Source organism: Trachinotus anak, unplaced genomic scaffold (genome assembly GCF_046630095.1).
Source record: "Trachinotus anak isolate AG129_WGS33_773 ecotype Australia unplaced genomic scaffold, CSIRO_AGI_Tana_v1 ptg000001l, whole genome shotgun sequence".
NCBI classification, from domain to species: Eukaryota; Metazoa; Chordata; class Actinopteri; order Carangiformes; family Carangidae; genus Trachinotus; species Trachinotus anak.
In genome coordinates, this window is record NW_027273852.1 from 2,460,070 (window position 1) to 2,478,135 (window position 18,066).

At 39.4% G+C, this 18,066-nt stretch overlaps 1 protein-coding gene across 1 annotated transcript in view; it reads left to right on the forward strand.

Moving 5' to 3' along the window:
* The window catches only part of igfbp2b (insulin-like growth factor binding protein 2b), an 80,101-nt gene extending 62,898 nt beyond the window's left edge, over nt 1–17,203 (forward strand). Inside the window, exon 4 of the mRNA XM_071491491.1 lies at nt 17,174–17,203. Within this exon, the coding sequence (XP_071347592.1) occupies nt 17,174–17,188 (15 nt within the window). The 3' untranslated portion in view covers nt 17,189–17,203. The remainder of the gene's footprint in view (nt 1–17,173) is intronic.
* Nucleotides 17,204–18,066: the final 863 nt, after the last annotated feature.

Consider the following 18,066-nt stretch of genomic DNA (forward strand, 5'->3'; position numbering starts at 1 on the left):
TCTGCTTCTCTGCTTTTCAGTTAAGGGAAAGGACAGGGAGGAATGGGATGGTTGGTGGCAGTAAGGTTGATAGTAGGGGGGATGCGGGGGCCAGTGTGAAAGGGAACAGCTGGGGATGGATGGTAATCTCAATCTGATAATGCTCACGTACCGTGCAACTGAGCGTAGAAAGGTAAAACATGATGCCACAGACCCCACTCCCTTTTTTCCGTATCTGGTTTTCATTGCCTTCCCTCACGCTGTATGCTTCACTGACATCCAGAGCACAGTCATACACTAACACAGCCAGAGTAGAAAATCATGTTTATTGTCAAGTTTATTGGTAAAACAGACAAGCCAGTGAAGATCTTGTGCTGCAGATTTGGGAGAAAAAAGGTCATTATCAGTAGCAGAACCTGAGGTTGAATACAGTACTTTGGTTCTTTTTCTGTCTCTTGCTCTTTCTGTCTCTTTCTCCTGGTCAGACATTCCAGGATTGTATTTCTGCGTCTGAGGACAAATGTGTCTGTGAAAACCAGCCTTTCATTGTGTGACACTAAATGTCACAATCATGCCACAATAGGAGAGAACATGATACACATTGTATTCAGAGAGTGGGAAGACAATGTTACAAAATACAAGACAAAGGTTTTCTTTTTCTTCCTGTTTTTTTCTTTCCCTTGTTACAGTTATGTTTTGCCAGACGTGTCAGATTTATGAAAATGGATTCAGGACAATACAGTTGGTCCTACTGAAGCATAATAGAAATCAGAATGCAGTGTATAGTTTGCAATCCCTCACTGGCTTCCCACCCACAAAAACTGATGTGTTTGATGGAGCAAAACTAGAGGCAGTGCAGCTGAGTTTTGAACTCCATTGCCTGTGGTGATGGTTAATTGTAATAGGAGATCTTTTTGAACAGAGATAGCACCTGTGTAACACTGGCTCCCAACAGAGCAGAGCAGTATGGGTTGTTTGTAGCCTTAATGTGCTTAGGCTAACAAGTGTCTTGAAGTCTGTTTATAGCTTGTTTTTTAGAGTTAGTCTGCCCTAAAAGTGTTTGTTAGTCCAGTTGAACTTGCAGGAGTTTCTGTAGGCTTGTTTAGCAGTGTTTGCTGTCATGGAGGAAAAAATTCATGATGAGCGAAAAAGTCCAAATCATCTCCTGACGCCTTTTACTGCAAGAACAGACCGTGGACTGTATCATTGTCAAGCTGCCAAAAATCACTACTGTCGTAGATGATAAGAAGCACAAAAAAACAAAAAGATACTGATACTAACTGCCAAACAAATTCATTTTGATTATTTCCAAGAGCCTGACAGGAAAGTCTGAAACATGCTCATGTTATACATTTAAGTTATTTCATGTTTCACTTATACAAGAGAAAAGGCTTCAAGGTTGAGAACTGTCTTCCTTAGATTAGAAATTATGTTATATTTCCATCAGTATTTTGCCAAAAACAGGTGATGGAAAGCATGGGGGTGTCATATTATAATCAGGTGTCTTATATTCAGGCCAGTACAGTAGTTTTGATATTATTTTTGATGGGGATTCAGTTAAATTATGATTTTCATTAAATCTAAAACACTGATGCAAGAAGAAACAGGAAAGAATCTGAACAAACGTTTCAATGCAGGTTTTTGGCTGCTAAACACCATTAAGCCAATAATGTTTTTGGCCGCTTTCAAACCTTATCTCATTCAGATTACCAAAATACAATACAACAGTCATTCACATTTAGTGTACAACTACATTACTGCATCAGAAACTGATAAAGTGTGATTTATCCTAAAGATGTGCATCAGGTCATTGTATGCTCCACGAGCAAAAAGTTGAAAAGACACCACCTGAAAATATTTGTTTTTTTTTCTTTTTCAAATAAGACACCTGTGGAATACATATGAATGTTGTTGAAATGTGTAAGGTGAAAAGATGTCTTTTTCAGTCCATGTTTTCATAGGCACATCACATAAAACTTGGGGTTGGACAAATCCTATAACTTTCAAACTGCCTGACTTCTGAAAACAAAACACTGACCAAAAGCTTGAAACACTGTTCAGACACTACTGTGCCCACATTAGATCCTTTATTGGGGAGTATGCGCAAGAAAATTCTAGTTTATGTGACACATATAACGATCTGTACAACGATCTGTGAAAACTTCTCAGAAGGACCAAACACAACAAATAAGCACAAAGTACTGAAAACCCATAAAAGTAAACCACCTCTGTATTCTTTTGAACAATTTTGTTTTTAACAATTAGCTCTTTGATGTGTAATATTTTCAACTGTATTCAAATTCATTCTCAAACATCAGGTTTAAGTCTATGACTATTTAAAGGGTAGAATTCTCCTGTGCAAAAGTACTAACTACTCTTCGCACCCACGGTTGTTTTGTGTCTCCTGACCGTTCAGGGACACATTGTTTTGAGTCAGACACAGTGACACAGCAAAGAAAACAGAGCATCATGGTCCAAGGCCTTGCTGTCCCACTAACCTTAAACGACAAGACTGTTGCTATTCTAGACTTTTGTTATTGTCAATAAATTCCATGGAGAGACACAAAACCATGTTTAGACAACTCAAAACAAATATGTGTTAGTCTGTCTCTCAGTGCTTTCTCACTTCCCGACTTTATCTGTGGAACCCAGCCCCAAGGCTATTGGCTCCTATTGAAGATATTAAACTTTAAAAACTGGTCACAAATATTTATATAACTACAATTAAAACAATAAAAAAAGACTGGGAGCTGTGCTCATTTGCTCAGCTTGTTTCTCTGATAACTTAAGATCCCGACTAAAATCCTTCACCTTTTTGAAATATATAGTTAAAACGACAATCTGTAAAAGACATTTAGCCATTTAGACATTTAGCATTTGAGACATTTAATGTGGAAAAGTTTAGAAAAAGGCTCTGTAATTCCTAAAATATCTGGGAACGGCAGATTTTACCAATCATTTCTCAAACTGTAGTAATATTGTAAACAGTGCAGCTCACTGATGTGTTTTGAGGAGGTTTTGGACAACAATGGAGCTCTATGGTACAGAGGATGAAGACATTTGAAGACAATACTTGGGGATCAGTGTGATCAATTCATTGTTAGTTTTGGTCTTTTAAAGGGATTTGTTGACAATAAGAAACAACAGAACAACACTACACCTACCTATAAAAAGCAGCTGCAAGAGAGAAAAACATTTCAAACTGATTACCTCTGTCCACTCTTTCTGATTATTATACAAGCTTGCTACTATCCGAAGCTCTGGCAATAGAAACCTTCTGGGTAGAGTTTACAAAGCATCACTGTATGTTTACAATAAGTGCTTTTGGAATATGGTTCGTGAATGAGTTAACAAGGCAGACATGAATGATGAAACTGCTTCTTGTAAGTGACAGATGAGTGGTTTCTGAATCAGAGAAAGAGAGTTCAAAACTCTGAAGATGGTTACAGTTTCTGGGCTCTGGGTTGAAGGAACGCAGAGAAATCAGTGCTGTCAACTAATTCTACCATGATCTCAGGGCCTACTCACTTTACAACAACAGTTCCTCTAATGGCTCTATTGTTTATGACTCAAACACTTTTGTTCCTACTGACGGATGCAGGATTCTCTTGGTTCAGGGAGAAGTTACACCTCAATGAGGTTAGAAGCCTGATACTCCCTATGGGTATGATGACGAGCAGAGACACCGTATGGGAGATGAAGACGGGGGGAGGCAAGAGAGGAAACATCATGATGGATTTAGTCAGACAGGGATGGACATTTGGACAATGTAGAGTCAAAGTAGCGTGGCGATAAGGCCCTGTCTTTGACGGTGCCAAGCAGATGACAGCACTGACACCCTTGAACCACTGTTAGTCATTAGAACTAGTCATGGAAACACTGAGTGGAAATATCTACTACAACATTCCCTGAAAAGTGCTCACCCACCATAGCTTAAGAGAAAAAGCTGTGTTTTTCTTTATCACGGTAAATGAAGCTGACTGCTCCTCAGTATTGTTTTAGGAGAGCACGCGTCTGCGTCCCGCCGAAGCGGGGCGAGAAACCATGTTGTCTTTCCTTGAAGTCAAGTTGGGCGTTCTCACATCTCATCCCTGGGGTAAAACTGCTTCAAAGAAATATGACCAAGGCCCATCGTTGCCCTGTAGGCATTTATCAAACGTGTTTTACTTCATTCTGCAGCAATCAAATTTCACAAAAAACAAGAGTATATAATAACTGTAAGAGGAATAAATCCTGGCACTTAACAAAAGAAGGCCTGTCACACCATGTAATTTTAGCCATTACTTCTTAACTGCTGGCAGGCACTTGAAATAGTTATATTGTCTGTGCAGGTCTGTGTTTAAACTCATGCAGATTGGGCTGTGCACAAGCATAAATATGAAAATGTGTGAGTGGATTTGATGAGAATCACAGTGCGCTTGTTTAAATCAAGTGAGCTCGCTGAGGGTGCTCACTTTGATCGTGGTAGTGAGACTTCTCTGTGGCAAACATCTGGTCACAAGCCTATTTTGTAGAAATTTCAGACTCACTGTTCCAGTCAGTCTGAGGGATAGTCTCTGTGCAGTTATATGTGAAGGCTATAATGGTGCCAGTGTATTTTTGCAACTTAAGTCAAGCCAAACATGTTAAACACATGCACATTCTACATGATAGTAGTATTAGTTTAGAGAATTTATATGTGGGCTGCAACCAGCTCTGTATGAGCTCCAAATCTATACTGAAAATGTAAATCTTTAAAAATAGATCACAAATATATAGTTTTATTTAAAAGAAATCTCAGTCATTCCTTAAAACTGATGGGCACTGTACTTTTTTAGCCAAAGTTGCTCAAACAGGAGTAAATAGTCAATTGATTTGGAACTATTTTCAGCTGCGGATGAAAACAAATTTGATGCTCTTGTAGCAGAATGGTGTATGTGAGTCCTCCAACCTAAACAACCATATAGGTAATTTTTCTCAACCCTCTGATATGACCCATAGGAGTGTCTCTTGAAATAGCACCCCTACAGCAGAAGACATACCGGACCTTGGTTGTCGTGGTTACAACACTAAACACGCAGTCTGAGAGTGGCGTACCTATCTTTGTCACCATGTTACTATAATAATGGTCATGGCTTGGTTAGGTTTAGGAAAAGAGGGTAACCTGAGGTAATATAAGTACTTCCTCAACATAAGATCTTTGTTGTCATGGTTACAATAATAACACCGTGGTTAACTTTGTTGAGTGGTCATGGATAATAGAGACATCATAAACTGTTACTTTCACATGGGAATCAAACACCGCTCTCCTCATATTCCTTTGTTTTGTTGACCCATCCATCCACCCCAACCTCCTCCTGATGTGGACTTTGTTGCTCTGAACTACGTCACTGCACTTCTCCCTTCGCTCCTGTCACAATTACTATGGCTTTTAGATGTCAGCTGACAAAAAAACATAACTACGGGTCAGAATCGGGTCAGAATTTATATGTAGGCTGCAGGCTGCAAGTGTGTGTATGACCAAGTCATTCCTTCATATTTGAGGGCACTGCCTATACATACTGCAAGTCCTTGAAGTCCTTGAAAAGAAACCAGAAAGGCATGGGTATGTGTCATTTGAATAACAAGCAATAAATAAGATTTAGAGCTGACATCTTGGAGTGTGAATTAGTCTTGGCTGTGTCCTGATTTCCTGGCTTGCTGTGTGCACTACGATGCATTGTGCATACCAGACTGAAAGTAAATCAAGTGATGAGGAGCAAAGATAAACAGGTGGAGACAGGATCATCATTATCAAGCAATGACGAAGGTTCGGGTGTGCTTGGGAGGGTATCATTGTGATGAGCACAAATGCTAATGCAGACCTAATGTGAAGTGTCAGCTTTTGTTAAAAAAGAAAAAAAAAACGAGCTGCCAACGCCTGAATTCCTTGAACCTAAATGACGCCTTGAAGGACAAGAAAAAGCCACAGTGATTCATAGGTTTACAGTTCTGGGGATGTGATTCAAAAAGCTATTGTTTGACATTTATGCTCACTACACTGCCAATGGAGGCTAACACGGCAACTGGCAAACACCATGGCTACAGTTTGGTCATTGCGGCAACGTCATAGCGTTACAAAAGACTAATGAACACAATGAGGCCTGGTCGTAAAAAGTTGCTGATGATTTGTAAATGGTAAAGAGAGAGCGCTGCACTGAGCTAGTTAACCAGCCCACACACAGACTTCCAAAAGGTCTCTCAGATTCAACAATACCTGGCTGTTATTATGTTGGACTGATGGTGAGGCAACGTGGAACCAGCCTGCAAGAATTAACAAGCTCTCACCGAGGGAGGAGGTGGAGGACACAAAGCTCAGGGACAGCAGGGGAGCGACAAAGTCAAATATTCTGCCTATCATCCATCACTGTTAACCAGGGACCATGTCAAGACTCATTGGCCTCTGAAGGCTGTTAAGGTTTGTTCCCCATTAGACTTCAGTGATGTGTTGTCACAGTTAAAAGTCTGAATTGCTTTGTGGTGAGGACATGGCTATGCAGGCCTTCTGATCCACCCTTCTGTGTTAATATAAAGCTACCCACTCATTTGGAATTAGACTTAGACACACATGGAAAGCCTTTGAACATTGCCAGCTCAAGAAAAGCATGAAAAAGTTCCTTGAATTCCTAAAATGAGACATCTGTGTATGGCACAAACCAACCAGGAAACAGTTGTTGCCACCATTACTTTTAAATGCCCATTAACACAAGGTGAACCTGAATCAAAGGTTCTGCTTTATTGAACAACTCTTTATTAAAGAAATGGTGTATGATTTCCTGATAAACATTAGTTATGCAAGATATGGTTTTTTTTAATCTTGTTTTCAAGTCCACACATTAATACTGAGGTCAAATGTTCCACGGAAGTGTTTACCTTTGAAAAAGACAATTTATTTTCATCTCTTGAGTTGCTGGGTTGTTTTCCCTTTTCCCCAGCTGTTCATGTAACACAACGCTGTCATAACAAAAACTACAGATGTGGCTCAGTTTATTGTGGCTTTTTTTTTTTTTTCTCTAGAAATGAAGAACCCTAACGATATTTCCCAGACTGCTTGTAAAATGTAATCTGTGTAGCATCACTCTCCAATGATTTTTCCAGTTTTTGCATATGTGTCAACCTGTCAGTTTTAGAGCCCAGGCCACTTCCTTCCATAGGTGTCACAAGACTGATCTCTGGTTTTTGTGTGTTGAGTCACTGGACATAACATCAATGAGGGAGAGGACACGCTCATAAAACTTTTACTAGAAACAGACTGCAGCATTAGGCATTTTGTCTGTTTTTGCTACTCCCTCCCATCCATCACCGGATCCCTCAGAAAGGCCTGCTGGAAGTGACAGGACACGAACACAGCAACTGACAGATTACTGGCAGCAGATAACAACACTGGATTTCTGGTCTGTAAAGGCAAAATCCTACAAAGATGAGAAATGAGAGTAAATTGAAGTAAATGAGACAGTAAATCGATCTTTTCCAATCTCTATAAAACCAAAGAAAGATTCCACATAAAAAAAAAAAAAACTGGAACAGTACAAAAAACAACTGTAACAGAAATTTATTGCCCCATTAAATATATGATCTCTCTGCTGGAGGCACCATTGTGTCAGTGTTCACACAGATGTTTAGTGGAGTTACTAACATTCAGACATATAGTAGAAACGGTGTCATGAGTACAGTGCCTTTGTGGCTAAATGTATGAAAGATTAAGGTGTACAGATTCACCCATGTTGTTAAATGTGGCCTGAGTTTCCTTCTTAAAGGAGCTATTTGTAAGTTTTGCCATTGCTACATAGGCGATACTGACATTAACAGCTGTTTACTTGACCAGTCTGGAATAAGTGTTGTTAGCTCAGCATCAACCTTCGTTCCTTTTCTCAGTAACAGCTGTCTCCAGTGGTGAAGGCTACGCTAATCTTAACTCTTGTCTCTATCATGTCTGTTTTTTGACTGCAGCTACCATGCTAACCAGCTAGCACTGGTCCATCTTGGCACCTGAAGGCCCTTACTGTAGCATGTCAGTTGGTGATGTGCTTTAGTACCATATTCCAAACAAAGTTACAGCTACAAATTAGCCCACCAAAAAATAATTGCCGCAGAGCAAAACTGAGGCTTTGGGCTGAGCTTGTGTCAGGACCCTGCCGTGGATGGTTAATTTAGCCTTTGACTTTAAACTGTGAATTTCTATGAGACTCAACAAAACCCTGAAATATTCTGGTGCACTCATGACCTAAAACTGAGATGATTGGACGCACACTTGCTCACTTTCCTGCCAAGAGTTAGATGAGAAGATTGATACCACGCTCGTACCTGTATGGTAAATATAAAGCCTGCTAACCTAGCTTAGCATCAAAACTGGAGACAGATACAAGATACAGATACAAAACAGATATTTTGAAGGTGATGAAATCTTCCTACTAGGAGCTCACCAAGGAGGCTTTTGTTACATTTGGAAAGGGTCAGAATAACTATTTCCCCTTGGTTATGCTAAGCTAAGCTAACAGTCTGAAGACTGCAGTCCCACAATGAATGAATAGCTTTAGGTGTATCAACAGTATAGAGATTTCCCAAAATCTCAACTACTGTTTAAAATCACAAGACTGCAGAAACAAAGACATTAACAGTATTGTGTGTGAATTCTTTTGAATATTTATTTAGTCTTTGTAGTTATTGTTTGAAAATGATAGTCCTGCCCACTGTATCTGGTCTGTACAGAATTTATTTGTAGTGTCTTGTAAGGTCATGCAGGCTAGGCATACAGTATTTTCATGATACCACACACCTCTATACTTTTCTTTATGTGGAACGATGTTGATGATCATTTATCCATCTACAGAATCTTGCCTATAGAGATACAAACTGCTGTGTACTGTACTTTGCTCTAGTAGTGTAGTCTACTGGGCCACCTGGGATATGTATTAGAGTGCTGCAAAGTTAGATTTGTTTTTTTCATATTGTTCACATTAGGGAGGTATTGTGTGTGAGTGTGTGTGTGTGTGCGCCAGGACAGTTCAAAATGGATGCTGTTTTTATGATGTCTTTGGCAAAATCAGCAGCAATTACTTATCTGGACGAGTCACATTTAACAGGCTTTCAGCCCTCCCTTCTCTCCCTTCTCTCTCTTCTCTGCCTTGTAAAACACGTCCTATACTTTTCAGAATACCATGCAGTTTTGCTGGCATGAATGAGTTACTTCCTTTTGCCTGTTATATAATGATGTCATCTTCATAAACAGTGTTGCTTGTCGGAGGTTTGGAGGTCTTATAAAGAAGAGATGACAAAAACTTTGACTAAAAGAGACCACCATCAGAGTGTATTATATAATGCCGCTCTCCCATTAGAGATATTTTTCTGTTGGTTAATTAGAGTCATGAAGCTCAAGACTCAGGAAAATGCAGAAAAAAATAATAGTTCTGACAAGCTACATTATGTGAACCTCATTGTGACTTGTATCAACTGGGCTATATATCTGTACTGGCCTAATAATCAGACTGAATTGTCTTTTTGTTTCACTTTAAGTTAGCCAGTTTCTGTTTGAGAAATTGGAGGGGTGTTTGATTTTGTTTTACTCTGACATTGTCCCACTGTCACTGCCACTGTGGTAGCAGTTGCTAGGAAGAGTTGACTCACAACAACTTACAACAACTTGTATGTCACTGTCAGTCACATTTGTTGCCCACGTTCTGGCTTTTTGTCTGGCACTATTGTTTATGGATATGGCTGGGTAGCTATCTATGTAGGAATCTTCTATAGATCCATCCTGATTGTTAATGCAACCTCACTGAAGCTCTGATTTGTCAGTTGTTTCTCCAGCCAGGAAAACAGCTGCCAGTGTGTGAACAAAGTGGCAGTTGGCAGTGATTTAGAGGTATGCAACTTGGCTAACCTGTGTCTGCCAGGTATGCATTATACATCTGGGGACCATGTTCCAAGATGGCCCCTAACCAATAAAAGTGGCCCAACAGGTGCATGCACTAAAAAAGGTTTATAAATTATAAGGCATGAAAGTAATAATACAAACAGTAATTTTGGCACAGTGGGCAACACATGACCTGCAATTCCACCTGGGGCCACTGAACTGAAATTATCTCATAGCCAAGCAGTGCTGCGGAGGGCTTGGCATCCACAACCATCAATGCTGAGATGCTCAACACTTTGGTACACGTAAGGAACATCCAAGCTGAAGAAACAGTTCCAGTCCTTCAAACTAAAAACACTGAGTACTTTAAGCTTCTTTGCCTAGTTGACAGATGGAAACTTTCTTATCCTTATTATGAATTTGCTGAGAGCTGAATGAGGACAAGGCCTTTGTGATTGCTTGTTCTAATATCTTGAGTGTTTTCCTCCCAAACCTGATTTGTGATGTTGCAGGAAACCCTTCTCTGGCAGAATATGCACAGGGGGAAGGTATTTGTTTTTGTTGAAATCAGAATTTGCCAAGACCACAGTGCACCTTGTCTATGGTCCTCTTGTGAGCTCTCAGCTACATTGTATGAGCATCATTATTTGACAGGTCATGAAATATTGCCAAGTTGCTAAAATATTTTCCCGAGAAGGAGCCCAATGCTGCTCTTGAGAAGCACCTGCTACTTGCACATCTATTTCACTTGGTCTCCAGGAGCACAGTATTTATAGTGTGATAGATTTGGGTGTAGATATGAGTCCCTGCTGGAGGAGGCAGCAGTGAAAATAGGCCTTGGAATCCACATACATTCGTTTCCACATGAACCTTTTATCAAGGATGTCAGAAGATTACATGGAGGAGGCAAGGTCATGAAATTTTAGTGCAAACACACGAAGAGAGGACTTATATGCTCACTTACACACTCATCAGAGACACAGAATACTACTACACATATTGCAAGGCTGGCGTTGTACAAGCAGACAGTTAAATCGCTGTCTCGTTTGCTGAAGTGCAAGGGAGTATTTGTAATATTTATTGAGCTGAACTCCAGATATGAATGTGGTTTGTCAGACAAAATAAAAGGCCCTTGAACAGTTGAAGTCAACCAGTTCAAGCTGTTGGGGGTTAGTTTATGTGCACACTCTACTTGAAAAATGACCAGGCAAACCTCAACAATAATCCAAAGTGGTCAAATCAAGTTAAAAAAAAAGCAAACATGCAGAACACATCATTCACAGCTTTTTAGTACTCAGTTAAGCACACAATATTTACAGATGGTTGCATGGATTTTGCTCTGACCCTTTAGTGACTGTACTATACCAGGAATCAGACTTTGTGTGTAGACAGACACACATGGATTCTTCCAAGAAGTTGTCATTTGGAGGTTCAAATTGGTTTGAAAAACAAATACAACAGAAATACATATTGTGTTACGTGCAGTTTTTCTTATAAGAAATGGAATAAGTAGAAAAGACTCCGATTGTTATTTCGTCAGTGGTCTTCAAGGGGATTTCTACTGGTGCCTCAGAGTTGAAGATAATGGCTAAGTTCAACCTTCAGTTGCCTGTTTTGATTTAGGTCGATCAGTAGCATGGCTGTCTATCATGCAGTGGTTTGATGAGCTCTGGTTTACCAGGAAAAGCATTTTATAGCATTGGTGCTGAGCCCAGTTCTGCCATTTTCATTGTTTTGTGTTGTGAGATGGTACAAACTAAAAATGTGGTTCTGCTCTTACTGTAAATGCCATTTTTTCCCCCCGCTACTCTGCATTGGTGTTTTCTTTATTCCAAGTATAAATCCTGTTGAGTCTTTGAGCCTTAATAAAATTCATATATATATGTAGAGTTATATAAAAAATCACCCCCTGTCCAGTTGTCATGAAGCAGGAGTTAAAAACCATTTTTTGTACCAGGCGGTAAACATGTTCATTTCTGCTGTAAAATTTGGGCATTTTAACTGGGAATCTATGAGGACTGACTCACTTTTGGTGGTCATATGAGTAACTGCAGGTTTGGCTCTGAGTTGGCTTCATTTTTCAGCCTCAGAGGTTGATACTCGGGTCCAAATGTAGCGAGGCCTATGTGTCTGCTGGTTAATTATGTAAATAAGCCTTTTTTTTTTAAAAGCTTTGTAGCATGATAATACTGTATGACAATGTAATGCTGCTTTAAACATGTGTAATGGTAATGAAAAATGCAGATGTTTTATCTAGTGGCCTGGTAGGTAGGCAGATATAAACTTCCTTGCACTAATGTTTTTTTTCCAACCACAGCTTGAACATCTTAAAAAGCCAAAATGAAATGTTGGCTTTCTTGAACTCCATAATATTTCTCAAATCGTGGCCACAGTCTAGGACTCATCTTATTTTTAAGTGGCAGATCTGTTTACAGTGTCTTTTTACCCACATATCCAAAAGTTGGCCTGATTCCTGCTGCAACACTGTTCACTTCAGTAAACAGTAAGCACGGTCCTCTGCTGGAAAGTGCAGCTGAGAAAGTGGTTCTGGTGATAGAAAGCGAAGAGGAAATGTAGAGAAAAAGCAGTCAGATTAATCAAATTTGAAGAACGTGTGAGTGTTTGCTGTTTAAATGCTGTTTAACACCTGTATTTTTCTATTGTAAATGACGTAATGCAACTTTCAACCATTTTAATATTCAGAGTACCTGATAAATAAGCTTTTAACATAAAAAATAATGCACTCCCCCATCTTATCACAGTCACACATCAGTTACTAGGTTTCTGGTTCTCAAAAGGCATTGAGTCATCATTGTAGAAAATGATAATCACATTTTTTTCTCCTCATGGCTTCAAGATGCTTTATGGAAACTTTTTTCTTAGATAAAATCCTCCACCAAAGATCTGAGGAACATGGCCCACTTGGTTCAAACAGCCATGAAATTGCAGGAGAGCCAGATAAGACCTGATTAGACTTGTCAGGTTTGCTGCTCACCAGCACGTTCAGCAGCACCACCTGCATCTTCTAACTCTCCAACTGTCTCAGCACTCAGCCCCCTCCCTGGGAAATGCTGAATGTGCACTTTCTCTCCCCACATCTGTGACCTCTTGTGCCTCGGTGACTGCTGTCTGCTCCTTCTATCTCCCCCCCACACACACACACACACATACACAAACACACACACACTAAAATACAAACATGCACACACATGCAGGCACACACTTCTTTCAACATTGGCTTTTTCCCCAGTCTGTGTCTCACACACAAACACAGATGCACACTTCTCTCCTCAACCTCAAAACTTGTTCTGCCCTGCCCCCACTCTACCACTCTGCGGTCTCAACTTTAACCTGTTACATATGAGTCTCAGGGGCTGTGTCCCAGCTCAGGAGCCATTTGCCAAATGCAGCGGCAGGAGCCTGAAAGTCAAGTCGTTCCTGCCGGGAATTATACATGACAATCATTTGTTAATGAAGTTAGATTTGAAAGTAAAGTTCATCATCTGCCATGTGTTAAGCTTCAGTTTCAAATTTATGTGCTTTCTTATGTGTTTGGTCAGGCGCAGCATACATGCAATTACAATTCCAGAAGTCCCCTCCCTTGTTTGGAAGAGGTTCATAGTCACACAGTGTTTTCCACAACAGAGATTAATCCAGGAATATAAATCCTTAAATATACTGTAGTATATCAAATAAATGGTTATAAATAGCACCCAAATGCAAACAAATGCAGATGTTTCAACCATGAAGCAATGTGGTTTGACTTGGCTCTTTTAAATAGGGTGCTGTTGCACTTCCTGGCATGAAAAAGTTCCACATTAATTGGGGGTAAGTCAGATCCCTAATATTAAATCTTAATTTCCTAAAATTCTTCTTGATTAGTTTCCTTTTGATAGCAATTTGATGTGTACTGCATTATATCTTCACTCTCTTAACATATGCAGTATACATTATTGCAGCAATTCTGCACTCACATATTAATGTATCTAATAAAAGTAAAGTAACCTAAAACCTAAAAAAAAAAAAAAGTAAGGAAAGAAATACAATCAAAAACTTTGGCCCGTAACTGCTGTCCATGAGCCAAAGGTCAAGTCTTGGATATTGGTAGTTGAAGGAACCACTGATGACACACAACATGCAACTGCACAACCCAGTACATCCCCAGTCAAAGTTAGCATTTCTATATCCTCTAAATAGCTTGCCAGGCTCAGCTATACCTCCTGAATTTCCCTCAGCATTAATTAAGTATTTATCTATCCATCAAGTCTAGTCATGTCAAACAATGGAGTCCTGTCACAGTTTGCTGGACCCTGCTAGCCAGGGTCAATTTCCCTACACAGAAAGTGTACTTCTACTGAAGTTAGCATGCTAACCAGTTGCTAACCAATGCTAGCCCATCCCGTCACTTTCCGTTACCAACTCCCTGTAGCTTCCAGTCTGCCCTGAAGATATACTGATGCTTAGAGGACATATTATAACCTCTTGCATTGAAAAGACAACGATGGCCGAAGCTCCTGCTCCTGGCAAGAAACTACATTTGGCGGCAGAGGAAACTTATAAATAGCCCCTTTAAACAGCAAGTCTATCACGAAGCTCACTACAATCATGTTTACCAGACACAGAACAACACAGGTATCCTGTTGGCATCGTCATTCTCTCCACTTGTCAAACAAAAGTACAATTTTTACTGTCTTTTTTATCACCTGGTTTGGTTTGCTAACTCGTACAAAAATGGCTTCCTGTGTTTTTGACTTCATTCACCACAGCTGTCATAACGTGTTTACTTTAGAGGCTGAATGCTGAATTCTGCAGCTCTGTGCACAGAGCTGGTGACCGCTTTGTGGCTTACAATTAGAAGTGGTCATAACTGTGAAAGAATAACAATCCTACTCTTGTGACATTATTTTCCAAAACACAGACAGCAAGAATTTAATTTCATTAAATACAGCCTACTACGTGGCCACCACACATATCTGTATCTACCAGCATCTCTTGCATTGTGGAGGTTTTTAAACTTATCTAGTTAAAATGTTGCAACGTCGCGTTGCTGATAATCTTAATGGATCCCATGAATGAGATTATCTTGAATGACCACAGTATCAACAATTACATCAGTTTGTGCAAGCATGCTACTGTTCTCTGTGGTGCATAACCCACACAACACACAAAAGGATTTGATTAGAAACAGTGAAACTTAATAAAAAGAGCCCCCTGGTGTATAAAGTAGCCTATAATCTTTTAAAAAAGAGGGAAATGGAGGCCTGAACACTGATGTTATCTTCCTCGTCTGGCTGCTTATGTAAAACACGTCTCTCGGATCTCAGTCAAAGCCACCGTGGACTGTTTAAAATAACTGAATAATATGAATAATAAATATTATTAGAGGGTGAATATTGCTGATATCTGGTTGTTCATTCCTCAATTTCATTTAGCGCCACAGCTTTATGGCTGTACTGTATTTGTTTCAGTGAAGTAGTAAACATAATGTGGATGTCTACATATAAAATGCGCATTAGGAATTTGACTGAGGTCTTGTTAACAGCTATTGGAGTCATGCATGAAAAGTAAATTGTGTAATTTAAGCTGCATCGGAACATGTGGCATGTGATGAATGACGTCACGTATCAGGCTCAGACTCCTCACACGGTACCCTCTGCAGGTTGAAAGTTAATTTCACAGGACAGTGTTATCTCATTAGCTACTTCTTGCTACACTAACAGTGAAACACACAAAGCTCTGCCCAACTGGATTCCACACACGGCTTAAAACTAATCCCGCAACAGCAGATATCCTGATTTCTCCTGATTTTGCTCTTCCTCTGGTAAAACCTGCAAGTTCCCTGAAGTGAGAAACCAGAAGTCAGTAGATCTCTGTGTGCCTGTTGGCTGTTTAGTAAAATTGTGCATTTGCACAAAGCATCTCACTCAGGTGTGAATATAAATTCGGCCTCAGACTAGTTATATGCCTTTGATTCGATCCCGTTTGTGCCAGTATGGTGAAACAGGTGGCTGTCCAATAAGGAATAATAATATTAATTTCTGCAGTTTTTACATTTATCAGCGGTTGCCTAAACAAAACTAAGTGATTGTTCTTTCAGCTCTTGTAGCAACCATCTTTCTATTGGAACATGAATAGTAATATAGTGAAGAAATAATCTAAAAACAGAAGGAAACTCCATTGGTTTCAAAAGAAAAGACATTTGGGGAAAATAAATTGATGTGCTTTTACAACCTGCTGGCCAGCCCCTCTCTGTTGAAGACCCAAAGGAAAATCTGAGAGGTGCCATTCTCTGTTCCAGACTGATATTGTTTGCGAACTGCATGTACCCCTGCTAGAGCTTCCCCTCATCCAGGGGCAGCACAATGCCACATAGCAGGGCAAAGCCCCAGAAAATGATGTCATCCACTCTGAACCTAATCCATGACCAGGATGTTGAAGGCTCTTCGCCTCCTCCTTCCTTTGCAGCAGAATGAGACAAACAAGAGGCATCACTGAAACCAACTCAAAGAAAAGGAGAGATTAAGATTTCTTCCAAACAAGATGAACTTAAATGAACTGCTCTGAGAATCCCTGACTCAAACAAGGGTACTTCCAGGGACAAGTAAGGACTGCATTCCTGAGGATTCATATGGTATTAAGGGGTGGACAACCTGACAGGAATAGATGGGTTAGGGGCTTCCTCCTCTCACTCTCTCTCTTGCTCCTGTTCTCCTACTCAAGAATTATTGCTTTAAGACAGACAATGTATCACCACTAAGAGAGATAGATTTGGTTTTAATGTCCTAACACAAACAGATGTAACCTCCTTACAGGGACTTTTTTTCTCTATAAGACCAGTGGCGTAAGATCAGTTGTGTCTTTGGTAAATTCTCTGTTAACTCCGTAATATGTTACTTTACAATTTAAGTTTATTATTCAAAATATGATGTGGAAAAAGTGGAAACGTGCATGAGTGAAGTGCTGTTCACATTTATACAGAGAGGGCTGATATGTCTGTATGTGTGTACCTGTGCATTTGAATGTGTGTGTTGTTTATGTGTGTGATTATAATCTGACCATGTTGTGTGCACCAAGATAGAGTAGGGGCATGTTCCTAAAAGATAAATATGGGCAAATATGTATGGGTTTGTGTTGTTTTTACATGTTTGTGTATACGTGGGTGCCTTCTTGTGTGTGCTGAAGTTGTGGGCTGTGTCATTATCAGTGTGTTTTGGTCTCCCTCCATGGATTACAGGAAGACACAAACAACGTGAAGTCCTATATCATTTGGGTAAACTGTCCTCTGACATTGTTTTTTTTTTTTTTTTGTTTTTTTTTTTACAGGAACTCCACATCTAAGGAGGACAAATGTGATGTAAGGCAACAGGTGTGGGAGGCGAAAAATAACAGAAAACAGGAAAGCAGACTTGTATAATGACATAAATAATAATAAAGTCAGTAGTAGGATGGTGACTGAATTGTGTTATTGTTATTATTAAATTTCATTACTCGGAAAAACTAATGACCTTAGAACAAACTTAAATAAATATTTCTGCTAATAAATCAGGAAAAGGGTTCTAGAGAGAAAACTTATATCTCTAAATTATTAAACATTAGATTGCGTTTATAGAAATAATCAGATCATTAATGAGGAGTTTAAATTGTTTTGTGAGGACCCGATGCATCAGAAATAAAAGAGCACGACCTTCTCTCCTTTCTTAAATCACTTCATTTGAAATGCTTATCACTGGTGCTAAAACAAGAACTCAGTAAGGACCAGGAATCTTTGACCAGGAAACATTGACTTTCCAATGCACGCTTACTTGATTGCTGATGATTTATTACTCTATTTAAGTAATCCCAACACTTTGATCCCATATGTACTGGTTCAGAAATGAATGTAGAAAAACTTCAGACAACCCAAAACAATTTCAAGTACAAACAAGGAAAATTAAATACCTTACTTGCTTTATTAGTGCAGATAAATTACAACTGTATGACAACAGTTTTCCCAACAACATTTGGAGAAGTTTTCATATAATATAAACCATAAACCATCAGTACTTTCATTTAAGGAACTTTGACACCAGCTCCTCATATTGATATTCAAAATGTGATTCCCTTATACACGCTTCTTGGTTATGTGGGAAAATTTGTTTGACTTGGGAGAACATAGATAAATTTCAAAAACATGAATGAAATACAACTTGAGTATTGATTGGATACTGTCAGAAGAA